Raw genomic sequence first — 27,762 nt, 5'->3', positions numbered from 1 at the left:
TGTCGAAGGAAGAATTCTGTACTTTGAGGGAAATCGAGCACTGAAATATGCATTCCCCCGTGAATACAAAAGAAACACGATGTCTATTATGTCATTACTAACTTCATTATCGAAATGATACCCAAAATAGTGTCTTCACCTCTCATCTCATAGAGTGATCAGATTGTTACTAACTCAACTAATATTAATAACCCCATTCAATGATAACTCTGTGAATTAAAAGCAACAGCTGTTCCTCCACCAGTTCTCTGTCCTCCAACCCACAACGAACCTATCTTTAAAAGAAAACCTTTCTTCAACAATACGATTTCTCATAACTTCAATATGCACGTATATCCCACAGAGTGGGAGTGGTACATGCAAATTAGCAGAATATCTACTTTTTTTTTTTTTTTTTTTTTTTGAGATGGAATCTTGCTCTGTCGCCAGGCTGGAGTGCAGTCGCGCGATCTTGGCTCACTGCAATCTCCATGTCCCGGGCTCAAGCAATTCTCCTGCCTCAGCCTCCCGAGTAGCTGGAACTACAGGCAGATGCCACCACATCCAGCTAATTTTTGTATTTTTAGTAGAGACGGGGTTTCACCATGTTAGCCAGGATGGTCTTGATCTCTTGACTTCCTGATCCGCCTGCCTCAGCCTCCCAAAGTGTTGGGATTACAGGTGTGAGGCACCGTACCCGGTCGAATATCTACTCTTGACACATAATAGGAGCTAAGGAAATTCTTTCTGATTTGAACTTAAACAGTCTTTATGGTGGGAGTTATCACTTATTATGAAAACTCTAATCTATCTTGAGAACAATTATAATAACCTATTATACATAAAATATCCACAGCAAACCAGCAAAAGAGAAAATATTGGAAACAAAAAGCAAAAATGTCAATAGATCTGAATTAAAATAATGTGCTAGTGCATCTGTCCAAAATGCAAAAGGAGAACTATGCCCTGGGGATCAACAATTTGGACTCTGAAATGACATTTTTCTATTCAGCAAATTCTTTCCTATCTCCACGCCTCTTTTTCTTTAAAAAGAAAAAATCCACCTGAACATTTAAGGCCACTCAGCTTCATATGTAAATTCACACATAAACTTTATATATGTAAACTTTATATGTAAAAAAACTTTATATGTAAACAACAGTGGTCATGGCTAGACAACCACAATAGAGGAGGCTGGGGAATTCCCCATGATGCCAGGCCTCCAGGGAGAACTTCTAGGAATTAAAAAACAGGTTGGTACCAGTTACTGTCTTGACATGTTTAAAACTTGGGTGATCCCACATTTCTTGGACAAGCATTCTATTTGTTCTTTAAGGGGCCTCTCTTACTGCCAGAGTATTTGGTAACCCAAAGGTATGGTCTATCTACGAGAAGAATAGAAATGGTTCCATCTTAGTGAGCTCATCTATCTACTGTTATTAATTAGAAAAGTAGTGGAGGAAATACCAGCAGTTCCCTGTGGGGTGAAAGAATGAATGGGAAACGCAACATTGGAGCAACAGACTCTGTTTTCAGCATGGGGACTGGTGTCATTCGTGATGGATCACCTAGGGAGTTTTTCCTTCTGGTTACTGATTTTTTTTATGTTTCCAAATTGCATTTTCAGTTAACTAAACCCACCCTCACCGGGTGGCCTTCAGATGATGGTCACTAATATACATAAAGAAAGTCACTGTCTGCTCCTGGCAGATCATCTGTCCCTGATGTAAGCCTGGTTGTCCAAGTGCCAGGAGCTGACAATGCCCATAGGTAAAGGGGAAAGGTTTCCTCTGACTCCAGCCTAGATCTCTGGCCTAAAAGAAGCTTCCAGAGAGCAGGCTGTCATTTCCACTATTCTACAGAGAACACCTGGAGGACCCAGGCAGTCAAGGGCAAGAAAAAAAGCAACTGAGAAACCCTAGAAAGAGGCACTAGGCCAGGCGCAGTGGCTCACGCCTGTAATCCCAGCACTTTGGGAGGCCGAGGCGGGCAGATCACGAGGTCAGGAGTTCAAGACCAGCCTGACCAACATGGTGAAACCCCATCTCTACTAAAAATACAAAAATTAGCTGGGCATGGTCGTGCGTGCCTGTAGTCCCAGCTACTCAGGAGGCTGAGGCAGGAGAATCACTTGAATCCAGGAGGTGGAGATTGCAGTGAGCTGAGATTGCACCATTGCACTCCAGCCTGGGTGACAGAGCTAGACTCCATTTCAAAAAAAAAGAACTACTCACAAGAGAAACAACGTTTCTCCTCATCCCATCTGATATGGTTTGGCTATGTCCCCACACAAATCTCACCTTGAATTGTAATAATCCCCATGTGTCAAGGGGCCAGGTGGAGATAATCGAATGGTGAGGGTGGTTTCCCCCATACTGTTCTCATGGTAGTGAATAAGTCTCACAAGATCTGATGGTTTTATAAATGGGAGTTCCCCCTGCACAAGCTCTTTTGCCTGCTGCCATGTAAGATGTGACTTTGCTCCTCAATCACCTCCACCGTGATTGTGAGGCCTCCCCAACCATGTGGAACTGTGAGTCAATTAAACCTCTTTCTTTTATAAATTATCCAGTCTCAGGTATATCTTTATTAGCAGCATGAGAACAGACTAATATACCATGTGTGGCCCCATGGAAGACTTCTCTCCATGACTTAGGCAGGACCACAGGGCAGAAAAGGGAACTAGTCTGTTTTAAGGTATGCCTCACTTTTATTTCTCTGATTAGAAATAAAAATTGCTTAAGAGTTTATAGAACAAAGATTTGTTACTTTGAAATGGCTTAATTTTGTTTTCCCTTGGTGCTGAAACCCAGGAACAAACCACGCTCAACATTTTTTGTTGGAGAAGACTGAAACATTTCCATAAAGTTGTTTTTCCTGGGCATTATCTGAAAATGTCTCCAAAATACCACTTCAATCTGAATAATTTTACAACTTAATGTTTTGTAACCTAATGATTTCAATGACAAGTCACACATTTGTTTTAAAAAGATGAAATGGCAGATGAAAACCCATAAAACACATTCGGAAGTATCTTTTTGCTGTCTTTCTTCTTAATTTGTTTTTGTTATTTAGTCACCTAACTGTGATGCAATAATCACTGTTTTTGTGGTTTCCTTAAGCACTGGGTAATTTAAACTGTCAGTGTTCTTTCGGCATCTTGTGACAAGTGCTTATTACAGGTGACTAATGTATTTCATTGAAAACCAATCTCCAGCAGTTACAGTATGGAGTGCTAGACCCCAAGAAGATCAGCCACACAGATCTGCTCCGCTCAAGACAAAGGGCAATTAAGGGAATGCTGTTCACCGTCCGCAGGAAAGCACCTTCAGTACCCTGAAGTCTAGGTGGTTTTCAGGTGACACATCTCCAACTGCAACACTCTCAGAAGCAAGTGACCTCCAGACACAGTCAGGCTGCTAACCTTAAATCCCTCCCGGGATATTTCCCTAAGCCCTGTTCACCTGCCCTCTCCTCCAAGTCAGTGTAGATCCCATGAATCTTCAAAAAGATCTTTTTGGGCCAAGAGAAGTGGTTCACACCTGTAATCCCAGCACCTTGAGAGGCGAAGATGAGTGCTTAGCTTGAGTCCAGGAGTTCAAGACCAGCCTGTGCAACATGGCCAACCCCCATCTCTACTAAAAATATTTTAAAAATTGGCCAGGAGTGGCGGCCCACACCTGTAGTCCCAGCTACATCAGAGGCTGAGGTAGGAGGATCACTTGAGCCAGGGAGGCAGAGGTTGCAGTGAGCTAAGATCATGCCACTGCGTTCCAACCTGGGTGACAGAGCAACATCTTGTCTCAAAAATAAATAAATTAATTAAAAATAAATAAGTAAAAAAGTCTGTGTGAACACTGCTTGTTCTCAAAGGCAATGTTGCTGCTGCTATGTGAGCAGAAGGGCCTGGCCAATGCAATCCACAGAGAGAAATGCAAAGTTGGTCTCTCCTTAGGAGCACAGATATTTTCTGGCTGTGACTTTGCTTGTCTTCCTCCTGGGATGTCCAGTATCTTGGTATAATAAGAGCCATTTCATTCTGATGACATCATGCCCTGCATCCATTGCTGTCATTTTCCAGCAATCACTGACTCACTGAGAGTTCAATGTGTCCTAGAAAGCCGTTCAAAGACAACTCAAGACCATTCATTGAAAGTATACCAACTTTTTAATTAAATCTCAAGCCTTTGAGAAAAACTCATTTCTGATCCTAATGATTTGTAGTCTCTAGAGGGGGAGTATGGAGACCAGGCAGTGGATATTCAACAGTAACTGACAAGAGTTGTTCCTCATCTTCTCTACTGGGTCAACTCCTGAACTTCTGTGCATCCTTCAAGGTCCATGTGAACTCTTCTGCAAACAACACTTCCTTACTCAGCACACATCTCTATACTGTACCCGTTGCACTATGTGGGAATTTTTTTTTTCATTTACATGTCAACTTCAATTGCTAAATTGTAAACTCCTGCAAGGAAGGGGTCATGGCTGATTCTTCTGTTTCCCCAGCACCCTGCAGAGCACCTGGCCCATGTCAGGCCTCATAATGCTTCATAAGCCTTCCTCCATCTCCTAGGTTCAGTTAGCCACTTCCTCTTCCATAGTGTTTTATACACTGTGTAGACTTTCAGGAGAGTAATTGGCACATTATCAGGATATGCCTGTCACATCTCTATATTCCCAGAACCCAGCCCAAGATAGGTGGTCAGTAAATATTTGTAGTGGGAAATACTGCTGAAGAGTCAGATGAGGCCGGATGATGGAAGACCTGGATAGTTCAGACCTTACAAGGTCACTCTAGGTTTCTGATGCAAGAGTGATCTCTATCAGAAAAGCGGAGTTCAGCAAAATTCCTCTAGGCAGCCACAGGCCAGAAGATTGGGTTGGTGGGGAAAGAGATGAAGGAGGTGCACAAAGCTAAGAGCTGTTACAGTAATCCACGTAAGGGATGGAAAGGGCCTGTCAAGGCTGTGTGTTATACCAAAGGGAGCTGGGCTCTGAGCCCTAACACACTGAAATCAGGTGCTTGATACTACCTGTCACTTAGGCCAGCACCGTGGTCTTGGGCAAGCCACTGAACCACCCCATGCAATACAGAACCAATGCTGCACGAGGCTGTAAGGATCAAATGCTTAACACATAATAGGTCCTCCATTAGTGTTCCCTTCTCTCTCATGTCTCCAAATAAGTACTTACAATTCAGAGAAATCTGTCTAGTTCCTTGATACCAAGCTCCCATATTCCTTCAATCATTTAACCCTCAGCTTGTAGGCCCAGACTCTGGGACTGGTCTTAATGCTCATCAGCAAGTGCTGACACAGCTGTGATGCAATGGCTGGGCACTTTACCCAAAGGCCATTGAATGACACCCTGATCCCAGCTGTAGCTCATGGCCAAGTCTCTAAATCTAGCCTCAACCCTTGGGTGAGAGGCAGGATGCCAGGTTACCTGAACCCCTGCTGATTCCTCTGGCACAGCCAGTCTACTTTTTCTCAACCCTATCCTCATGCCATTATCCCTAAATGTACTCCACCATCCTGCCTAAGCCTCCCCTATGCTTGAAGCCAGTCAACCTCTCTAGGCTGAACCCTAATCCCAGGCAAAGACATTTGTCTGTACCCTCCAGTCCTTTGTGACCCAACTCAAATGCTACTTCCTTCATGAAGTCTCTGATTTCACATCATAAGGGGTGGGATCCATCCTGCTCTCAACTTCTCCCTAGGACTTTGTTTACCTCTTTCTCTCATGGCACTATCATAGCCTGTCTCAGGTCATCAAAGCCTGCATGCCTGCCTAAGATGCTGAGTTAAACACAGCAGGGTAGAAGGCTTTAGTCCCTCAGAAACCCTAAAACCAAAAACATAATCGTTGCCAGTTCTCCAAAGCCTGCCTTATAGTGGTCCTCGGCTTCAGTGGTCCCCTGAGGGCTGAAGAGTACCTACCCCCAACTGTGGGTACCATTCAGTGCATCCTGCCATTTGACTGTCTCTGGCCTGACTCACCCTCTCCTTCACTTCTGCTCACAGAGATTCAGGGATCACTCATACTCATTTGACTCTGCAGGCAGACCTCAGCCTATTCCCCCACTTCTGGCCTCAGTAGACCTGTCTCAGCTCTGGTGACTGACCTGACCCTCTAACCTACTGGATCACGCATTTCTTGGGGACAAAAAATATTGTTTTATTCTTCTTTTTAACCCCCACAGAACTAATTCCACAGTAGGAACAAAGTCAATACTCCTTCTTGGACTTCTTTAGCCAGTGGAAGCGTCAGGTGCATACTATTAGTTAGATCATGGTCCATATAAGATATATTATTTATCATCTCTGGGCAAAGATATTTAGTTTTATGCATACACTCTATACTTCCCTTAATTTTCCCAAACATACATGGATCTCATGAAAAGTTTTACAAATCAGGCATGAGCTTACCTGAACGAGCAGAAGAAGGTTTGTATCTGGTAAAGGAGATTTGAGCTTTAGGGCCTGCAGAAGTTCTAGAACAACACTACGAGACAAGTAGAATTTATCTCGTTCCTAAAGAAAACAAAACAGAAGGAGGTAAGTGATTTTAGAAATTCAGTTAGAGTATATCTATGTCAAAAGAGCTTCCAAAAGATTCATGGGTCAGAAATAAAAAACAGTATTTAAAAATGCATAGTGAAGTGTCCTCAAGAAATAAAATTAGAACCAAAAAAAGGCATTTTTGTGTGTATAATGAGTTTACAGAAGCACTGAGGACAAATAATTTAATGGACAAGCAAAAGATAAGCTATCTCTTAAACATTGATGCCCCAGTATTTGGTTCTTATTCACAGGAAACAGGTTCCAAGAACTGCAGCAATTAAATCAGTCGAAAAGTATTTTTTCAATACAAAATGATTTAGAGAGAAACATATACAACTCTTTATTCTGTGACCTCTCCAAGGAACTTATTTCTGAAATGGACTATTTCAAGCATCCAGAAAAATGGAGAGAATGGAATAGAGTATGCACCTACCATCCTCTTTGTCAGATCACATCATTTTGCTTTATTTGATTCATCCTTTTTTGGAATCCTAGCTTCTTTCATTCTTTCTTAAATTCATATATAATATTTTTGGAATCCTAGCTTCTTTCATTCTTTCTTAAATTCATACATAATATTTGTACATATTTATGGGGTACATGTGATATTCTGTTGCATGCACAGAACGTGTAGTGATCAAGTTAGAGTATTTAGGTTATTCATCATCTTGAGTATTTATCATTTCTATGCACTGGGAACATTTCAAGTCCTCACTTATAGTATTTTGAAATGTACAATATACTGTCATTAGCTATGGTCACCCTACTCTGCTATTGAACATTAGAACTCATTTCTTCTATCTAACTGTATGCTTGTACCCATGAACCATTCTCTTCATCCTCCCCACACACACCCTTCCCAGCCTCTGGTAGCTGTCCTTCCACACTCTACCTCTATGAAATCAATTTTTTTTAGCATCCCCATATGAGTGAGAACATATGATATTTGTCTTTCTGTGCCTGGTTTATTTCACTTAACATAACAAACTCCAGTTCCATCCCTGTTGCTATTTTTTATGGTTGAATAGTAGTTCATTATGTATACATACCACATTTCTTTATCCATTTGTCCACTGATGGACACTTAGGTTGACTCCATACTTTTGCTATTGTGAACAGTGCTGCAATAAACATGGGAGTGCAGATATCCTTTTGATATACTGATTTCTTTTCATTTGGATAAATACCAAGTAGTCACATCGTTGAATCATAGGACAGGTACTTTTTAGTCTTTTGAGAAATATCCATACTGTTTCCGATAGTGGCTTCATAATTTAAATTCCTACCAACAGGGTGCAAGAGTTCCCTTTTCTCCACATCCTCGTCAGGATCTCTTATTTTTTTGTCCTTTTGATAATAGCCATTCTAACTGGGGTAAGATGATATCTCATTGTGGTTTTGATTTGCATTTCCCTGATGATTAGTGATATTGAGCATTTTTTTTCATATGCCTGTTGGCCATTTGTATGCCTTCTTTTGAGAAATGTCTGTTTAGGTCCTTTGCCCACTGTTTAGTGGGATTGTTTACTTAGAGGGATTATTTATTTAGTGGGATTATTTACATGTTTTTTGTTGTTGTTTGTTTGTTTGTTTTTAGACAGGGTTTCACTCGTTGCCCAGGCTGGAGTGCAATGGCGCTATCCCAGCTCACCACAACCTCTGCCTCCCGGGTACAAGCAATTCTCCTGCCTCAGCCTCTCGAGTAGCTGGGATTACAGACATGTGCCATCATGCCCAGTTAATTTTGTATTTTTAGTAGAGATGGGGTTTCTCCATGTTGGTCAGACTGGTCTTGAACTCCCAATCTCAGGTGATCCACCTGCCTCGGCCTCCGAAAGTGCTGGGATTACAGGTGTGAGCCACCGCGCCTGGCCCTGTTGTTTTTTTACTGTTGAGTTGTTTGAGTTCCTTGTATATTCTGGATATTAATCCCTGGTTGAAAGTTGATTCATCCTTTTTAAATAATAAATATCACAGAAACAGCTGAAGCTACCTATACAGTGCTCTCTTTTCTTCCTTCCTTTCTCTCTTCTTTGAAGTGGCCACTATTCTGAATCTGGTACTTATTATTTCATGTATGTTTTTACACTTTAACTACATATGTATGTCTCCATTACAATACATAATATTGTTTTGCATTTTTTAACTTTCTGTAATGTTATATTGTGCATATCTTTCTACAACTTGTAATTACTCACTGCAATGTATCTTTGAAATTATCCTTATTGATACATGTAGCTCTGGTTCTTTCAACTCAACAGCTTAACAATATATTATTGTATGAATACACCAAAATTAATCGATCAGTCCTCCTGTTGATGGAATGTTGAATTGGTTTCAATTTTGTAAGCCTTTTCTATTGTTGAATATAACACATGTGCAGAAAAGTACATAAAATATAAGCATACAGTTAAATGGATTCAGATGTATGATACTGTAAAATATATATTTGGTCTTTGATCCTATACCTGACATACAACTCCTAAAATCCTTAGACTCTCCCAAACTGATTCTTTTTGTATGCTAATAAGTTGACTGACGGCTGGCAGCCCAGGTAGCATTAGGAAGAGGACTGATCACCTGAAAGACCAAGGCACAATTAGAGAGTTGGGGTTATCAGCCCCACCCCTCAACCTTTAGAGAAGGGCTTAGAAGGGTTGATGGCTGGATTGATCACCAATGGTCAATGGATTAATTGACCATGTCTACATAATGAAACCTCCATAAAAACCCAAAAGAAAAGGGTTTGGAGAGCTTCTGGATAGCTTAACACATGGAGGGTTCCTGGAAGGTGGCAGGCCCAGAGAAGGCATGGAAGCTCTGTGCCCCTTCCCATGTGCCTTGAGTTATGCATCTCTTCATCTGTATCCTTTCTAATAGCCTTTATAACTGGTAAATGTAAGCAAGTGTTTTTCCTGAGTTCTGTGAGCTGCTCTACCAAATTAATTGAGCCCAAAGAGGAAGGATCCCTAATTTATAACCAATTAGACAAAAGCACGGGTAAAACAACCACAGCCTGCAATTGGCAAATGAAGGTGGGAGGTGGAGGACAGTCTTAGGGGCTGAGCCCTCAACCCGTGGGATCTGATGCTATCTCCAGGTAAGTAGTGTCAGAATAGAAATGAATCTATTCTGCAGAATCCATTGCTTGCTTTTTGGTGGGAAGAAATCTCCACACATTTGATCACAGAAGTCTTTGGTCTTGATAACTGTGAGAGCAGAGGAAAAACATGGCTTGAGTTTGAGTTTTTCCAGTCTCAGAAGATGGACCAAACACTCATGTAATCACCTCCCAGGCAAACAACAGCACATTGCAAGTGTCTCAGAAGCCCTGTATGTCTTAATCCTTTCATAATCAAATAAGTAGAGTCCCTGTGGGGTTGTCTCCACTGTCTTTTCTTCCTATTCATTTTCACTCATTGTGTCTTGCCCCTTCATATGTCTGGTTATCTTTGATTGTGTGCTGAATGCTTTGTTAGGAAGATATTTGCAGAAATGGCTTGCAGCCTGAAATGTTACCTTCCTTCAAAGAGCTTTCTGTTTGTTTAGTGTCAGGGGCACAATCACAGCTCACTGCAGCTTTGACCGCCTGGGCTCAAGTGATCCTTCCACCTCAGCCTTCAGAGTAGCTGGAACTACAGGCATGTGCTACCATGTCCAGCTAATTTTTTTTTTTAATTTTTTTATAGAGACGAGGTTTTGCCATGTTACCCAGGCTCAGGGTTACCTTAATACACATACAAGGCTTGTAATATTTTACACTGGGCTACCACAGGGCTTGACACTGAGCTGTGTCCACATGAAGGAAAGTTACTCTGGGGATGTCTTTTCTTCATGGTCCCAGTCAAAAATGTGTGGGTCAGGAGGCGTGGCATCAGGGTCTCCATTCTTGGTAGGTTCTGGATTCGGACTTTTGTCCCTCTAGCCTCATGGGGCTTCCAAAACTGCAGCCTCTCAGTCACATCTAGATTGACAAACACTCCCAGGGTAAAAATGGCCATCAGTACTGGGCTCACAGCTCTGAATATCTGGGCTCTCCCTGATCTTAGCCTCATAACCCTTCTCTATACAGTTAGCATTTTGAAGAAGTTTTCAGAAAATGTTTTGTTCACTTTTTTTCTTTTTACTTTTTAAGTTTTCACTTTTTTTCTTTTTACTTTTTAAGTTAACTGGGAAAACAGGTTCAAATTATCTTGTTTACCACCATCAGAAGAGAAAATCCAGGATTTTAATTGTCATTATACTAAACCTATAGGTTGCTCTGTGAGAATTACCTGTTTTTACTATTCTGGGTCTTCATCCATGAACATAAAATCTCTTTCCATTTATTTAACATTGTGTCATGCTCTTCAGTAAAATGTTCCGGTTATCTCCATAAAGTTCTTGCATATTCTTTTTTTTTTTTTTTAGACAATGTTCTCACTCTGTTGCCCAGGCTGAAAGCTCACTGCAGCCTCAAACCCCCAGACTCAAGTGATTTTCCCACCTCAGCCCCGCAAGTAGCTAGGACTAGAGGTATGCACCACAATAACTGGATAATTTTTTTTTTTTTGGTGAAGGACACAGAGTCTCACTCTGTCACACAGGCTGTAGAGCAGGGGTACAGTCACGGTTCACTGCAACCTCCACCTCCCGGGGCTAAGCGATTCTCCCACCTCAGCCTCCCAAGCAGCTGGGACTACAGGTGCGTGTCACTATGCCCAGCTAAATTTTTGTATTTTAGTAGAGACAGTGTTTCATTATGTTGCCCAGGCTGGTCTCAAACTTCTGAGCTCAGACAATCCACCCACCTTCACCTCCCAAAGTGCTAGGATCACATGCATGAGCCACTTTGCCCCGCCTAATTTTTTTTTTTTTTTTTTTTTTTTTTTAATATAGAGATGGAGTCTCGCCTTGTTGCCCAGGCTGGTCTCAGGCTTCTGGGCTCAAGTGATCTTCCCACCTTGGCCTTCCAAAGCGAAGGGATTATAGGCATGAGCCACCACACCCAACCATTGCACATCCTTATTAGATTTATCTTTTGTCACCACAATAGATGACATTTTAAAAGTATATTTTATAATCATCTGTAGTTGAATATTAAAATTTGGTGATTTCTGGGTATTCATCTGTATCCAGCATCCTTGCTGAGCTCTCTTGCAGGTTCTAAAAAGCTGTCTATAGATTCCCTTTGGTTCATTTGTAATCATATCACCTGTGAAAAATGAGAGTTGTATTTTTCCTTCCTAATCCTTATACCTTTGATTTCTTCTTCCTGTTTTGCAGAACTGAATGGGACCTCCAGCACCATGATAAATAGAAACAGTGATGATAGACTTTCTCATCTTATTTATGATTTTAAAGGGATGACTCTTAGCATTTCACCATTAAATATAATGCTGGCTAGATGTTTCTGGTAGACCCACTATATGAAGTTAAGAAAGTTCCCTTCTATTCCTAGTTTGATAAGAGTTTATGATAAATGACTACTGAATTATAAAAAATTATTTTCTTGCACCTGCTGAATAATGATAGAAGTTTTTCTTCTTCAATCTGATAACATGGTGATATTAATAGATGTTCTAATATTTAAACATTTTTATGTTTTGAGACATTTCCAACTCTGTCAAGAGGCCCTATTTTTAATTATTGATTTTATATTATTCATTCAGAAGTTTTGCATCTATGAAGGATATTGACCTATAATTTTCCTTTCTCCTATTGTCCTTCTCTGGTTGATATCAAGATTCTACTGGCCTCATGAAATGTTTTGGGAAGTGTTCCCTTTTTTCTATTCTATTAGTTTGTATAAAGAAGAGATCAGTCAGTTCTTAAATGTTTAGTAGAAGTTGTCCTCTAAAGCTGGAATAGTTTTAGAGGGTAGGTTTTTAACTATTGATTCCATTTTCCAGGCATCTAAGTCTAGTCAGTTCTTTCTTTTTCTTTCTTTCTGGATGTTTTGTATTATATATTTCTAGAAAATTGTACCTACTGTCAAAGATTTCAAATTTACTGGCATAAGGTTGTTCATTTCAAAATCTCTATTGTCTGTAGTTATGCTGATATTCTTTATCATTGTCTTTTATCTGGTTTTCTTGATCAGTCTTGCCAATGGTTTGTCTATTTTATTAGTCTAGTCAAAGAGCCACCTTTCTGTTGTATTGATCTTCCATTGTATCTATGTTTTCCTTCCTTCCTTCCCTCCTTCTCTCCCTCCTTCATTCCTTCCTTTGTCCTTCCTTCCTTCCTTCCCTCCTTCTCTCCCTCCTTCGTTCCTTCCTTTCTTCCTTTCCTTCTTCTCTCTCTCCTTCCTTCCTTCTTTCATTTTTTCAAAGAAGAAGAAAGGGTCTTGCTCTGTCACCTAGCCTAGAGTGCAGTTGGTGCAATCATAGCTTGTGGCAGCCTCAAACTCCTGGGTTTAAGCAATCCTCCCACCTCAGCCTCCAGAGCAGCTAGGACTACAGGTGCATGCCATCACACCGGCTAATTGTTTTATTTTTCTGTAGAGACAGGGTCTTGTTATGTTGCCCAGGCTGGTATATCTGTTTTTTATTTCATTAATTTCTGCTATTATCTTTACTGCTTCCTTTCTTTAATTAATTAATTACCTACTATCTGTTCCATGTTTTAAAATCTTCCACATTTTTAAATATGTTCTAAAATTGGTTGATTCAGGATTCTTTATATGACCCTTGCATCCACTTTGCTCACTGTATTGTTTGAATCTACTATATGTTTTATCTGTTTGATCTATCCATAACTGAAAGTGAAAATCTCCCTGTATAACTGTGAATTTATCGATTCATCTTTGTAAGCCTATTATATTTTGTTTTATATATTTGGAGGCTATATTATTAGCTCTGTGTAATTTTTGAATTGTCACATTATCCTGGTGAATTGCTCCTCTTATCAATATATTGTGACTTTATAATAATGCTTTTCAACTTAAAGTCAGTTGACTGACTTCAGCTTTCTTTTTATTAGTATTAGTCTGGTATATCTTTTTCATCCTTTTTCTTTTAAATTTTCTTGCTGTCTTTAGACATGTTTTAGATGTAGCTTAATTTTTAAAAGTCAATCTGACAATCCCTAATGAGTCTAGTAAACTTGTATTTATTGTGATTCTGTCATCCTATGTGTGCTTATTACAGCTTGTTCTATGCTTCTCTGTTTGTCTTGATTGAATTTTTATTCTAGTTTTATTCTATGTTTGGAACTTATAAATTCTATTTCTGGCCTTTGGAGTTTACATTTACAATGTCTACATGTATTCTTAAGAGTTTAAAGTTATGCATTATCTCTGCCCTTCTTGTAGATAATACATAAAATGCTTTCACTCCAATCTCCAACCACACACACACACACACACAAACACACACCCCTTATACAGTATTATTTTCTAGTATTTTATTGTCATTTTGTTTTTATGCCCATCTGACTAACATTATTATTATTACTGCTTTGTATTATCAATGGTCACTTAGATTTTCACACTGTAGCAATTTCTTTGAGCATCATTCCTTCACGCATTTCACTCCTTCCTTCTTGGTTCACTTTCCTTCTTACATCTTTTAGTAGTTGTTTCAGTAAAAATCTATTAGAAGCCTTCTTATTTTCCTGATAGAATATCTATTTATCCTTCACTCTTGAAGAATAGCTTAGCTGGTAGAGAATTCCACATAGTTCTTTTTTCTTATCATTTTAAAGACTTTTTTTTTTCCAATTATCTTCTGGCTTCTATTGTGCTGTTGAGAAGTGTATTGTCTGTCTTCAGAGTGTCTTTTCCCTTGGTTGTTCTGAAAATGTTTTCTTTGTCTTGGCTGTTTTGACATGTACCTACTCATGTGCACTATGACATGAGCAGGTAAAACTTTAGTTTATTTATAATACTTTTAGGGCTCATTGTGTTTCCTGAATCAGAAAATTAAATATTTTCATCAACTCTAGAATTGATAAAAAGCCTATTTTCCTTATCTGAAATATTTATTAGATATATATTATAATTTCTCTTTATATTCATCTATTTATCTCTCTCTTCAGAATTCTAGGTAATTTCTTCTGATCTATTTTCCATTTCACCAATTCTCTCTTTGGCTATGTCTAATTTACTATTTAATCTATCCATTAAGTTTTTTATGTCAGTGATTGTTTTTCATTTCTGGAATTTCTACTTTGTTTAAATCTGTCTGGTTCATTTTCTTTTTTTTGAAATGACTAAATCTATTATCATATTATTTTATTTATTTTTCATATGCTTATCATTTAAAGTATAGTCATTTATATTTATATTTTATTATATTTTATAATATTTATATATACATTCTTCATATACATATCATTTAAAGTATAGTCACATATATTACCATTTTTAATGATATGCATATCATTTATAGTCTTTATCACGTAGTTTTAATATTGAAAGTTCTTGTGGGAAATGATCTTGCTACTTGTTGACTTTCCTAATCTATCACAAGGTGGGTTGTATCTTCATTTGCTTTGTAATTTTAGATTATGAACTCATGTTCATTAGGATTTTAACTATAGGAATCCTGCTGGGCCTAGGTTGGAGACATATTCCTCCAGAGAGGGTTGAGGCTTGTTTTGATCTTGCTTCTGCCAGATATTCCAAGGTTATTACTTGCTAAGCACTAATGTTATTTGACTCTTCAACTTGGGAGTTCCAAGAGCATGCAGATATTATAAATTCAAACTCTAAACCTGATCCAAGATAGGCCCACGTTTACTAATTTTCAAGTGAGACTATAAATCTTTCTCCCAGTTCCCAAACTGAGACAGATACCATTCTTCGTCACCTCTATATAAGAATGTATTCTTTCCAAACCACCCTCTTACCAAGTGAATAGCCTTTCAAGGGTTCTGACCTTTTGCTAGGGATAACTCAGATCAAACTCCCTGCCTGGATAATCCCAAGACTTCATCTCTTTCCTTGTATGGGCTTTAAAACTCTAGCCACTAAGTTACCAAGACAAGCAACACCCCCACCACAGGGCTACTGATATGTTTACCACTCTGATTCTCAATTCCGCTTCATTTTTGCCCCTTTCATTCTTATAAAATTAGCTCTATGTTAAAAATCACCTTTATTACATTTCATCCAGTGTTCCTAGTATTTTAAGTGGGGTGGTTTTCAGGGTATCTAGACTACCAGTTTGCTAGAAAGTGAAGTCTCCAAAGTTCTTAGCTTTCTGTGCCTTTTCTTTTGATTATATAAGGGAGACAGCTCAATTAGCTACCGCTATTTTTAAACAATTTCTTATAGTTTCTCATTATCTGTGAGGAAGGTAGAACACCATCAACTGAAGCTTTCTACAAGTAATCATCATCTTGTATTAGAATGAGAAAGGGTAGATGATAATGGGAAGTAAGAGACCACTAAAGTTATGAGGGATTATGAGGAGATATCCTGTGTAATGAATATCTTGAATTGAAAACCAATAATATCTTGAATCCAAATGCTAGAAGGTCCCTTGTAATCAATATCTATAGCATACAACATAGAAAGTATAAACTCATTATGATTCTTCCCCCAAAAGAGGTATAATTTAAACAAATTAAACAGAAACACAATGAAGAAATCAAATGGTTTCTAGAAATAGAAAATCTTTTTGGTGCTGTGTCTTATAGATCTACTTTTTTAAGTGAAAAAGAAGAAGAAGTTATTTTTCAAGAAGGTTCTAAAAGAAGAAAAAAATGCTGACCATCGTGGTAGTTAGAAAACATATTGCTCCAGGCAGGGTAATAAATAGTTTCTAATCAGAAAAACAAAGATTACCATGGAACATTTAACATGACAGAATGGACCCAAGTTGGTAAGAAAGGGGACAAGAATGCTTTAAATAGAATGAAAGCCTTAGTATAAAATTAGATTTTTATGAGGAAAATAAAGGGCTTACAGAAATGGACAACATGAATAAGAGACATTCTGAATGTTCAAGAGAGAACAACAGAAACAGAGACCCATTGAAAACAAGCTTGGAAAATTAGGAAATTGAAAGGGTAACATTTGCACATTGTTCTTAAGGACAGAAATGCTCCCAATTTGCCCTGCCTTCTGCTTTTCCATTAGGACAGCATCTACCAGCTCCAACAAGGCTGCTACTGCCACTGGGCCAGCAGTACTTTTCCACTTTCTCAGTAGTGGTCCAGGGGTGCTACAGATAATGCAATAGAGAAACCATTATTAAGGCAAGATGACAAAAGATGAGATTCCAATCTCAGAGGCCAAGAACCCAGACCTGGAGAGACAGACAAATGATGAGAATTAAGGAGCTCTTCAAAGGCTTTTACAAATGACAAGCTGATATTTTTCTACTTTGGGTATAAAAATGATATGTAGAGATGTCTTGCCCCACTAATCATGGGATGATGAACTTGAAAAGGACCTTAAGAGGTCATGTCAACCATTAGCTCTTTTCATTAAAAATACCACTTCTGTTCTAACCACATGATCCTCAGTTCCCTGAATCTGCATATGTGCATATTTTAGACATTGTGTGTGTGTGTGTGTGTGTGTGTTTGTGTGTGTGTGTTTAAAGTGTTTCCTTACCATGGTATTTATTAGACCTCAGTAGAATTACTCATTTTTAACTATATGGAAGCAACTGAGCTAAAACGGACTTGATACTGATTCAAAAGAATATATTTCTGCCAGTTTTCAGTTTCACAGGAACACACATATGGAAGCTTGCTTACCTTAGTGAAAGCTCGGTAACATAAGCCACACAGCTCCACCAGGTAGGCCAGAGTGAAGACGGCATTCTGAATTACAAAGCTGAGCAGTTTTGAAAACGGTTCCAACAAACTCTGCAATGAGATTGGGGCCAAATAAAGTCAATTGCTGATTACTTCATTTAAAAAAAGTATTAAAATCTTATGATACTTTAACTAATGGAATCACTTTTTTTTAATTGAAAAATCTGTTGCCCAGTGGCTCCTGTAGCAACCCCATTGGTCTAATAAAAACAGAACTGCACCTTCAGTCAAGGGCTCAAAGAGCAGGACCAAATCATTTCACTGCTCAAAAAAACATTCATTTTTCCATGTGGCATCATTTACAAACCTTCCTAACTACAACCCTGTCTTCATGTCCACCCTAAGCAATCAAGAGTGTGGGGTTTGCAGTGGGATCTTCCACTTTATTTTCAGAACATTTAAGTATTTATGAGTTCATCATATTCAGATCTGGAAGCCTGTCTTCTGGGTTAAGTTGCGCAAACCAGCCTTATGTGTAAGTACTAAAGTACTATAGCTTAGATAAAATTCATCACAACCCAGCCTCCTGCCAATGTTAATCAGGAAGGCATAGTCTGTTTCAGTTTCTCCCCCTGAATCCTACCCATGAAGGATCAGTTTTAGTTCCATATGCTTTCTTAAGTCATTTAGAAACATTTGCTGAGTATCTACTGAGTGTCAAACAGAGTTAGATGGATGATTTCATAGGTTTATCTTATTCAAATTTCTCATAACTATCCTGGGAGACAGTGTGTTATAATATAGGTAATGACACAAGCACTAAATTCTGACACAAGGGTTTTCACACTTTAGCTCACTGTGACCTTGAATAAGTGATTTAATCTCTCTGGAACTTGGTTTTCTCCTCTGTAAAAGGGGGATAATAATGGCTTCCACCTCATTAGGGTGCAAGTTATGAGAATTAAAAGAGATAATATATGTAAAGCACTTGGCACCAGTAAGCTCTCCATCAGTGTTAGCTATGATCTTCATTATTAACCTTCTGAAGCTTTAGTATCCATTCCTGTTCTGCAGCTTAGGCAGTTAAGTAGACAAGCAATTTGCCTGAGACCATAAAGGTATCAGGTGGAATTCAAAGCCAAGTTCCAGGGCAATTTTCCAGAGGTAGAATTGCTCTGCAGAGAAGATAGGATTTTAACTGGACTCCAAAACACTTGCATGCCATGATTTCCAATACTTCTCAATCTCTATAGTGCTCACTGTCTGGTTTTCAAAAGTCATACATGTCCAATGTCAAACTCAAGATATGTAGGAAAGGACACATGAGGAAGAAGTAAAAGTCATCCATTGTCCCACCACCTTGTGATTATATTTTGATACGTAGTGGAAATATTACACATGTACAATCCTATATTTTGTTTTTTATTAACTTAATATAACAGAAATTCTCAGTGCCATTTAATTCTTCATAATCATCCATTTTAATGGCCACAAAGTCACATTTTACTATAAATAACAACGCAATAAATATATTTTACATGAAATTAGCATTTGCATTTTCTTCCTTGAATAGATTCCCAGAAAAAAATGACTAAATTAAAGGACATGAGCATATTTGAGGTTTTTTTTTCTGATATGAAAATGAATGCACTCTGTGTTAGTTGCCCCTAAAGATAGGAATTCTGTTTTTTACTTATTTGTATTCCCCACAGAAATCCATGTGGTGCTTTCCATATAGAAAATCTTAAAGAAACTCACAGACTTAGTACTAATGACTCATTATTCTTTGCTCCATATAAATGCTATTGCCTTGAGGTTGGGCGCAGTGGCACACGCCTGTAATCCCAGCACTTTGGGAGGCCGAGGCAGGTGGATCACTTGAGGTCAGGAGTTCGAGACCAGCCTGGCCAACATGGTGAAACCTCATCTCTACTAAAAATACAAAAATTAGCCAGGCATATGGTGCATGCCTGTAGTCCCAGCTACTTGGGAGGCTGAGGCAGGGAGAATTGCTTGAACCTGGGAGCTGGAGGCTGCAGTGAGCCAAGTTGGCATCACTGCACTCCAGCCTGGGTGACAGCGCAAGACTCTGTCTCAAAATAAAATAAAATAAAATAAAATGAATATATATATATATATATATATGCTATTGTCTTGAAACATTGTCAATAGATGAAAGGAACAGGAATGACTCATGTTGCACGTAATGTATCCTTATTGGTCAAAAAGAGAAGCCTGAATTTAAGCCTATATGGAAACTTGCTCTTATATCTAGAAGAGCAGCATAGTGATGGGGAGATATGGACCCAAAAGACCTAAGTTCAAGTCTCAAATCTTCTACTAACCAGCTATGTGATCCCAGCCAAGACACTCCATCTCTCTGAGACTGTTTCCTCGTCTGTAAATGAGTGGATTGAACCAATGATCTCTTTGTAACTTTCTAGCATAAACCATGAGTCTATGAAAGCACAGTCAAGTTAAATAGTTGCAGAATATGTACATTGTTGGTATATTAAATAGTAATTACAAGCTATAGCAATGCAAACTATTGTACCACTGCATCGAATGCAGTGCAGAAATACAGTTTGGAATACAAAAGTGAATGAGACATGGTGCAGAACTTCTTGAAGCTTGTGGTCTCATTGGGACCACTTCAGGGCAATGCAAGTGCTACTATAGAGAGCTCTATCAAATACCGTGGAAGCTGATACAGGAAAAAGTTACTACAGATAATATGAATATGTTTTTTCATTAAATGCGACCTTGAAGAATGAGAAGGAGTTCACCACACCAGCAAGGGCATAAAGCATTTCAGGCAAAGGAAATGGCCTAAGCAAAGGCAAGGAAGTATGAAATTAAATAAGATTATATATCTGAAGCATTAAGCACAATGTCTGCCATATGATAACAAGCAGTGGTTGTTGTTTTGATGACAATGATGATAATGCTGATTCTGAAAGTGCATAGGAGGAAGGGATGAATGAGACATGGAGCCAAAGATTAAATTGGAAAGGTGGGCTGGAGAGTTATGAAGTAACATCTTAGATACCACATTAAGCAATCTGGACATCATCCTGACAGAAATGAGAAGTTATCAGAGATTTTAAAGCAAGGAACCAACACAGTAAGATCCTGTTTAGAAGGATCGCCTAGTTAGTAGTATGGGGGATGGATTGGGGGGCATGGCCCAGGGCTAGCAGGACCAGTAACAAACCATGACATTGTGATGTATTAGATAGAGTTCTTTATACAAGGCACTGACCTAGCATGAAGAAAGAGAAGGAGGCTGAAAGGGAAGCATTCAGTATGCAATAACTATGTCTTCAGTATTGCTACAAGACTATCTCATTAGGTTAAAAAATAACCGACTAACCAATTGGTTATGTTTTTCTGAAACATACATACCCTTGTAGCATTGGTAGAAGGGATCTTCAAGAGGCAAATCATAATTCTTAAACTGGAATCTAAAGAACACTGTGAATAAATATGAAAAAAAGTAAAAATCAGTTTCCACCTTAATATAACTTTTGCTTCAAATATGTCCTGAAAGCATTTATTTTAGCAAAAGGAAAAATCTGAAATATGACTGCATCTCTACAGATTCTCATGCCATAATATCTTTGTTGAAAAAAATCATTCTCAGGTTGAAACAATTTTAATTAAACAATTATACAATAGTAAACAATTAAATAAACACAGCTCCTAAAGTATTTTTCAAAGATATAGCCCTAAAAATTAATGAGATAGACAGTTGAATAGAGACATGGGTGGATGGATGAGTGGATGGATGGATGGATGGATGGATGGATGGATGGATGGATGGATGGATGGATGAATGGATGGACGGACAATGAACAGAAATTTGTTGGGTATGAAATGTATCTAACTCTAAAGAGATACACCAATTTGTGAAAGGCCTTTTTAGGGAAAAAAACTACTTAGAACTATTTTTAAAAAAACCATGAATCCACATAAGAACCAGTTTCATCGCCCTTTCTCTGCTATGAAGCAACACGACAAAAACCTGAGAAAATGCAGTAAAATTTCTACAAGACAAAATCATGCCTTACCTATCCATTCAAGTTCTATATTGACAAGATTCCCCATCAAAATGTACTTTTTAAATTGAGTTTACTAGGATTGGGGGTAAACGTTACAGCAAGAATGAACAATGATATGGTAAATAGACCACAATAGCAGGCTATAGTTAAATTTCTGCAGCTGTGTACGTACATTAACTTCCTCAAGATAGTACAAAATAAGCAGGAGTTTTCCAAGTGGAATCCCGGAACCAGCAGCTAGAAATGTGCCAGAATGCAAATCCTCAAGCCCCACCCCTACTGAATCAGAAACTCCCAAATCAGGCCCAGTAAGTTGTGTTTTAGCAAGTCCTTCAGGAACAGTGATGCACACTGACGTTTGAGATCTGCTTCTATAAACTGATGAAAACAAACTATAGAAGGTTTCAGTGGCTTATTATTGTCCCCAGAGATTAAAAACAAAGGCAGAAGATGATCAGGGGCAGTGCCCAGATCTGCCCTAGCCGGGGAAATTCTTACACAGATTCTGAAAGTATTTCACAAGTGCCTTCTAAGGGAACCACTGGTTCTATTTAATCTGCTCGACACTCATCAGAGTTGATGTGACATTTACATTACTTTAAACCAGAGGCTGAAAACTGGCTGCTCATCAGGCCCCCATAGTGATTTAAAAACCAGAAAATGTCCTCTTGGGAAAAAAAAGGAAGATAGACAACCTGAGGCCTGCACTCCCACAGAACAACAATTGGCAGGCGTGAGTAGCCGCTGACCTCGTAGAAGGACTGGTACATTCCAGTTCCTAAGGGTCTCAATTCTCCTTATTATCTTTTCTCCTTTATTAACCCTGTAGGCAGGGTCCCTATGGGCAGGCTGATTGTCACAAATTAGGCATGCCACTTGTTTACAGCTGGCAACACTTTGCCACTCTTCTGTGCCCAAGTTAAATCTTCTGACAGTCACATCGGCACACAGGCATTTAAATTTGCCATACCTCGGCTGGGCGTGTTGGCTCACGCCTGTAATCCCAGCACTTTGGGAGGCCGAGGCGGGCGGATCACAAGGTCAGGAGATCGAGACCATCCTGGCTAACATGGTGAAACCCTGTCTCTACTAAAAATACAAAAAAATTAGCTGGGCGTGGTGGCGGGCACCTGTAGTCCCAGCTACTCGGGAAGCTGAGGCAGGAGAATGGCGTGAACCCAGGAGGCAGAGCTTGCAGTGAGCCGAGATTGTACCACTGCACTCCAGCCTGGGTGACAGAGCGAGACTCCGTCTCAAAAGAAAAAAAAATTTGCCATACCTCATCCCATCCCTTCTCTTAGCGTGTGCGGCTCTTTAGCAGTGAAGCCCTGATTGGTTCTCAGATCCTAGGAGGCTCCATGTGCTTAAAATTTGTGCACTCAATTCCCTGTGTGTTGATGTACAGTAGCTATACACATACACAGTTTCAAAGAACTAACCCTTCTTGCTTGGATTTATTCAGCTACTCCACATCTGTGGGCAAACAAGGATCATAGAATATAAGAGGTGATAAAGATCCCTCCTCTATACTCCTGCTTCTCACAGTAACTCCAAGCTCAAAGCAGCACACGCTGAGCTAAGGGTCCCTCCCTGCATTATCCCTTGCAGACCTATTAGTAGTATCTGCCCATTTGGAAAAATGTATTAGCATAGGTTTTTGATCTTTATCAAGTATCTTATGTTACATAATACTCATTTCAGAAGTGGAGCTACTAATAGGTAACCTGATCCTTTTGTTTTTCTGTCTATGGGAAATGCACTTTATTTTTATTTTATTTTATATTTTTGAAACAAGATCTCACTCTGTTGCCCAGGCTGGAGTACAGTGGCACAAATATGGCTCATTACAACCTCGACTTTCCGGGCTCAAAAAATCTTCCCACCTCTGCCTCCCAAGTAGCTGGGACAACAGGTACATGCCATCATGCCTGGCTAATTTTTAAAATACTTTCTATTTGTTTATTTATTTTTGAGACAGAGTCTCTCTCTTGTCGTCCAGGCTACAGTGCAGTGGTGCAATCATGGCTCACTACAGCCTCAACCTCCTGGGCTCAAACAATGAGCCCACCTCAGCCTCCCAAGCAGCTGGGACTACAGGTGCACGCCACCTTGCCCAGCTAATTTTTTTAAAGAGACAGAGTCTCACTATATTGCCTAGCCTATTTTTTTTTTAATCTTTCATAGAGACGAGGTCTCGCCATGCTCCCCAGACTGGTCTCAAACTCCTGGGTTCAAGAGATCCTCCTACCTCTGCCTCTCAAAGTGTTGGGATTACAGGCGTGAGCCGCTATGCCCTGCCTGATCCATTTTGTTGCCCGTTAAATGCTTCTGTAATCTGCATAGAGAAAGCACAAAAAACCTCATGGAGCAGGTCAGGTTCAAAGCCAGCAACGCCACTGCCAGCCACCACCCTGCCGCCTACTCTAGAGACACAAATGCCTTCAACTCACCCCTGCTGTAGAAGGGCAAGAAGAGTCTGTTAGTGAAATGAGCACTGGACTGTGAGTCAGAAAACCTCAGTTCTAATCCTCACATTGCCACCACTGTGTTGTTTCCAGAAGCTATACCACCTCTCTGAATTTGCAGAATTCATTCAGAAAACAGAGGCATTGGAAAGGATGGTCTTTATAGGTTTCTTCCAGCTTTAACAGGATTGGCTTCTTATTTGCATTTACTGAGCTCATGTTGTCAATGATCCTTAGACCACCAGATTTCCAGGTAGGTAATTGTGTGTGTATTCTTGGGAGATGGTATGGTGTAGGGGGTAACAGTCAAGCAGAAACATCATCATTCACAAACACAGCAATTACTTCCCTTTAGATAATTCTCTAAAATGGAAACTTTATATTATATGTCTGGGCTGCTTTTGGACAAAACTATTTACTTACTTATTTAATATCTACGGGAGAAAAATTGCCAGATAAACACAGTCTTCCTGGCTGTTTTTTTTTTTTCTCCAAATCAACTGGAAACATGCATATTCATAGTCAGTGAGCAAAATGCTCTCTCCACATTCCTGTCATTCTCTAAGAGAAGACAGAACAACCCAAATAAGCATCCTCACTCCATGGCTGACGGAGTTTCCTCATTGTCCTTTGCGATACATTAAATCACCCAAGACTCTGTTGCTTGTAAATAAACGGTCTGAAAATGGTAAGAAATTAATTGAAAATGAAATCTTCGGCTCAGCTTACCTTCAGAGGTAAAACACAAGGCAGCTTGGCAAAAAATGTCTGAAACTGGTTGCTGATTGTGGTCCAGAGGCTACTAGGAGAATCCATAGGCAAAGCTTCCATGAAGGTTGCAATGTTTTCCAAACAGCGAATCATAGCACCCCCTGCTGGTAAATTCTTTTTGTTATTTAGACCCTAAAAACACAAAAGCATAGGCAATCAACTGCTGAAACAGCACGGGAATGCATAGCGCTATTTGGTGAATGTCAGTTTAAAAGTCACATCTTCAGGCTATAAACGTGTTCAGTGCCTACTACACAGGCCAATCCCTGTGACAGACTGGAGGGATACCGAGAAAAATCGTTCAGACAAACTTAAGGGGGAAAATTGGTGAGAGGTGAAATGTGAGCAAGAAATAGGAAACAGCTTCCAAGGGTCTACAATTGGTGTGGTTCGGTGCTAAGAAAACAATGAATGATGCTCACTGTAAATAATCCCCAGCACAAAGATTGAGCGTAGAGTTACAGGAGCTGCAGCTTTTTTTCTAGCAGTGAGCATCTCCCGCAAGCAAACCCCAAGAGCTGACCTGCAGCAGCGCTGAGACTTGAACCCAAGTCTCTTGATCCAAAGCCCATAGCTCCACCCATCACTCTACCCTTGGAAAACCAGGTTGTTCTGTGGAAGCAAGGTCACGACTTAGCTGAGGGTATGGAGAAGTTTTCAATGAAGAGTAAATCCACGCAAAGCAGCAATGTCCAACTGACACCATTCTATGCAATTCTATTTCTTAATTAACTTTTAAAAATTTAAATTATGTTAATTTTTAAAATTTAAATTATTTAAATTTTAGCATTTTCTATTATTTTTCTTTTGAGTTGGGGGTCTTGCTCTGCTGCCCAACTTGGAGTGTAGTGTAGCCATCACAGCTCACTGCAGCCCCCAACTCCTCAGTTCGAGTGATCCTTCCCCCTCAGTCTCCTGAGTAGCTGGGACTACAGGCATGTGCCACCACGCCAGCTAACTTTTTTTATTTTTATTTTGTACAGATGAGGGTCTTGCTATGTTGCACAGGCTAGTCTTGAACTCCCAGCCTCGAGCAATCCTCCTGCCTCAGTCTCCCAAAGTGCTGGGATTATAGGCATGAGCCACTGCACTCAGCCCTTAGCTTTAAATTTAATATATATTTTTTAATTTAAAAATTTTAGATTTCATTTTTAAATTAAATAACATTGAAATCCTTCCCTCAGCAGTACCCTATGGTGTGACTCAAAGAAACACAGCCCACAGTTGTGCTGGGGCTTAGAGTTTTGGCTGGGGCTTAGGGTGTCACTAAAGGAAACCCACCTCTAGGAGCTGACTGAGAGCTGCGATGGAGCTCAGCTCATTGAAGTCCATCAGAGACGATGCTAAGGTCCGTAAAAAAGTCCCATCTGGAAAGTCAACGATCAGATTTAGTGTTTGGGTGTCTGGGATGAGGCAAATTTGTAGTGCCTGGATCCTCAGTGGATGAATTACCTTTGATCGTGCTTTGGAACAGCTGCGGGAAGATGCCGTTGGGGGCCAGCTGATGGAAGATGCAGCGCAGGAACTGCTTGGCCACCCCCGCCGCATTGCCGGGAACCATCATGCTGGAGTTGAACAGGGGAGAAAAGACACGAAGTCATGGGCCAGTGAGCAGGTGTTCAGATATTTACTTAGAGTTCAGACATTGGCACACCATGCCTCTTATGGGATAGCTCACTGTCATGTTCATCAGTGAAATGAAATATTCTACTCAAACCTAATCCCTGTTAACAAGAAGTTTTTAGAAAGAGAGAACCATGAAATGCCAGTGTAGTCTCAGACGTATTCCAGGTCCCACAATGGACTCAGGAGGGTTATAAGATCCTGAGAGAAGAGGTCACATACAAAGGTCACATGCTCACAGAATGACACTCAAGACTGGAGCCCTGGATGAAGATTACCAGGAAAATCCTCCCAGGAAAGTGTCACTGGCTAAGACAGAGTTGCTCTGAGGAAAAAAAATTCATATATATACATATATATATATATGCAGTGAGGGAGATGTTCATTCTCATTAGGAGATCCGGGAAGTTTTCTTTGGGCATCTGAGCTGACACTTGTAAAAAGGCTGGACTTTGACAGGTGCAGTTTGCCCTTCACCATTCATGTGCACCTCTGCACATCAAAAGTAGGGCCAAATTTATGAGGCCCTGCACCTTAGACCAAGATACCAGAAAGGATGCTTCTTGAAGTAGTTAGGGGGTAAGTTACCAGAAGGAAGAAAGAGAAAATCAAAGAACATAAATAGATAAAGAGTAAGAAGTACTGCTTACCTAATTATGCCAATTATTACCTCATTATGCCACATCTACCCTGAAATGCTGGTTCAAAGTTTTAGGTCAAAAATATTCTTCAGGAAAAAATAACTCTGAACTTACAGTAACTTCAGAAAATAGAGAAGGAGAGAACCCTTCCCAATTTGTTTGATGCAGCCAGCATAGCCCTAAAACTAAAATTAATAAAGCCATTATCAAAATAAATTTTAAAAAAGAAGGAAACAGAAAAGAAATGGGAAGAGGACAGACAGACCCACAGTCGTCATGGCCACTGAATCCAGCTATAGATTAAAAGACCAAGTAGGGTCATGACCAAGTAGAGTTTATTCCAAGAGTATAACAATAGTTTAATACTCAAAAATCAGTCAGTATAATTCAATATATTAAGAAATAAAGGACAAAAAGCTTATATCTCAATAGATGCAGAAAATACATCTCACAAAAGTCAACACACATCATGACAAAAACTCAGACTGGGCCAGGTGCAGTGACTATTGCCTGTAATCCCAGCACTTTGGGAGGCCAAGGCAGGAAGACTGCATGAGCCTAAGAGTTGGAGACCAGCCTGGGAAACAGGGCAAACCCCCCTCATTTCCACAAAAAATACAAAAAACTAGCTGGGCATGGTGGCACACGCCTGTAGTCCCAGCTACTCAGAAGGCTGAGGTGGGAGGATCACTTGAGCCAGGGAGGTTGAGACTGCCAAGATGGTGCCACCACACTCCAGCCTAGGTGATAGAGCAAGACCCTGCCTCAACAACAGCAACAGCAACAACAACAAAAACCCTCAAACTGGAAATACCTCAATTTGCTAAAGGGCGTCTATAAAAAACCTATAGCTACTGTGATTAATAGTAAATATTGAATACTTTCCCTGTAAGAGAGGAAACAAGACAAGGGTGCCGACTCTCCCATCTCTATGATTGCACCGGCAGTCCTAGCCATTGCAATAAGG

General features: G+C 39.7%; 1 protein-coding gene across 19 annotated transcripts in view; it reads right to left on the bottom strand.

Moving 5' to 3' along the window:
• Positions 1–27,762, bottom strand: part of UNC79 (unc-79 homolog, NALCN channel complex subunit) — a 280,888-nt gene that overhangs the window by 31,326 nt on the left and 221,800 nt on the right. For all 19 annotated transcript variants that reach the window (XM_054530438.2, XM_054530441.2, XM_024231534.3 and 16 more), the window contains 6 exons: positions 25,984–26,096; positions 25,813–25,898; positions 24,490–24,663; positions 20,640–20,708; positions 17,235–17,345; positions 6,408–6,512 (listed from right to left, as the gene is read on the bottom strand). In XM_054530438.2, coding sequence (XP_054386413.2) covers positions 6,408–6,512; positions 17,235–17,345; positions 20,640–20,708; positions 24,490–24,663; positions 25,813–25,898; positions 25,984–26,096 — 658 coding nt within the window. The remainder of the gene's footprint in view (positions 1–6,407; positions 6,513–17,234; positions 17,346–20,639; positions 20,709–24,489; positions 24,664–25,812; positions 25,899–25,983; positions 26,097–27,762) is intronic.

Source organism: Pongo abelii, chromosome 15 (assembly GCF_028885655.2).
Source record: "Pongo abelii isolate AG06213 chromosome 15, NHGRI_mPonAbe1-v2.0_pri, whole genome shotgun sequence".
In the NCBI taxonomy this organism is placed as follows: domain Eukaryota; kingdom Metazoa; phylum Chordata; class Mammalia; order Primates; family Hominidae; genus Pongo; species Pongo abelii.
Note: the sequence above shows the minus strand (reverse complement) of the source record. Positions and strands in the feature narration are given on the sequence as shown.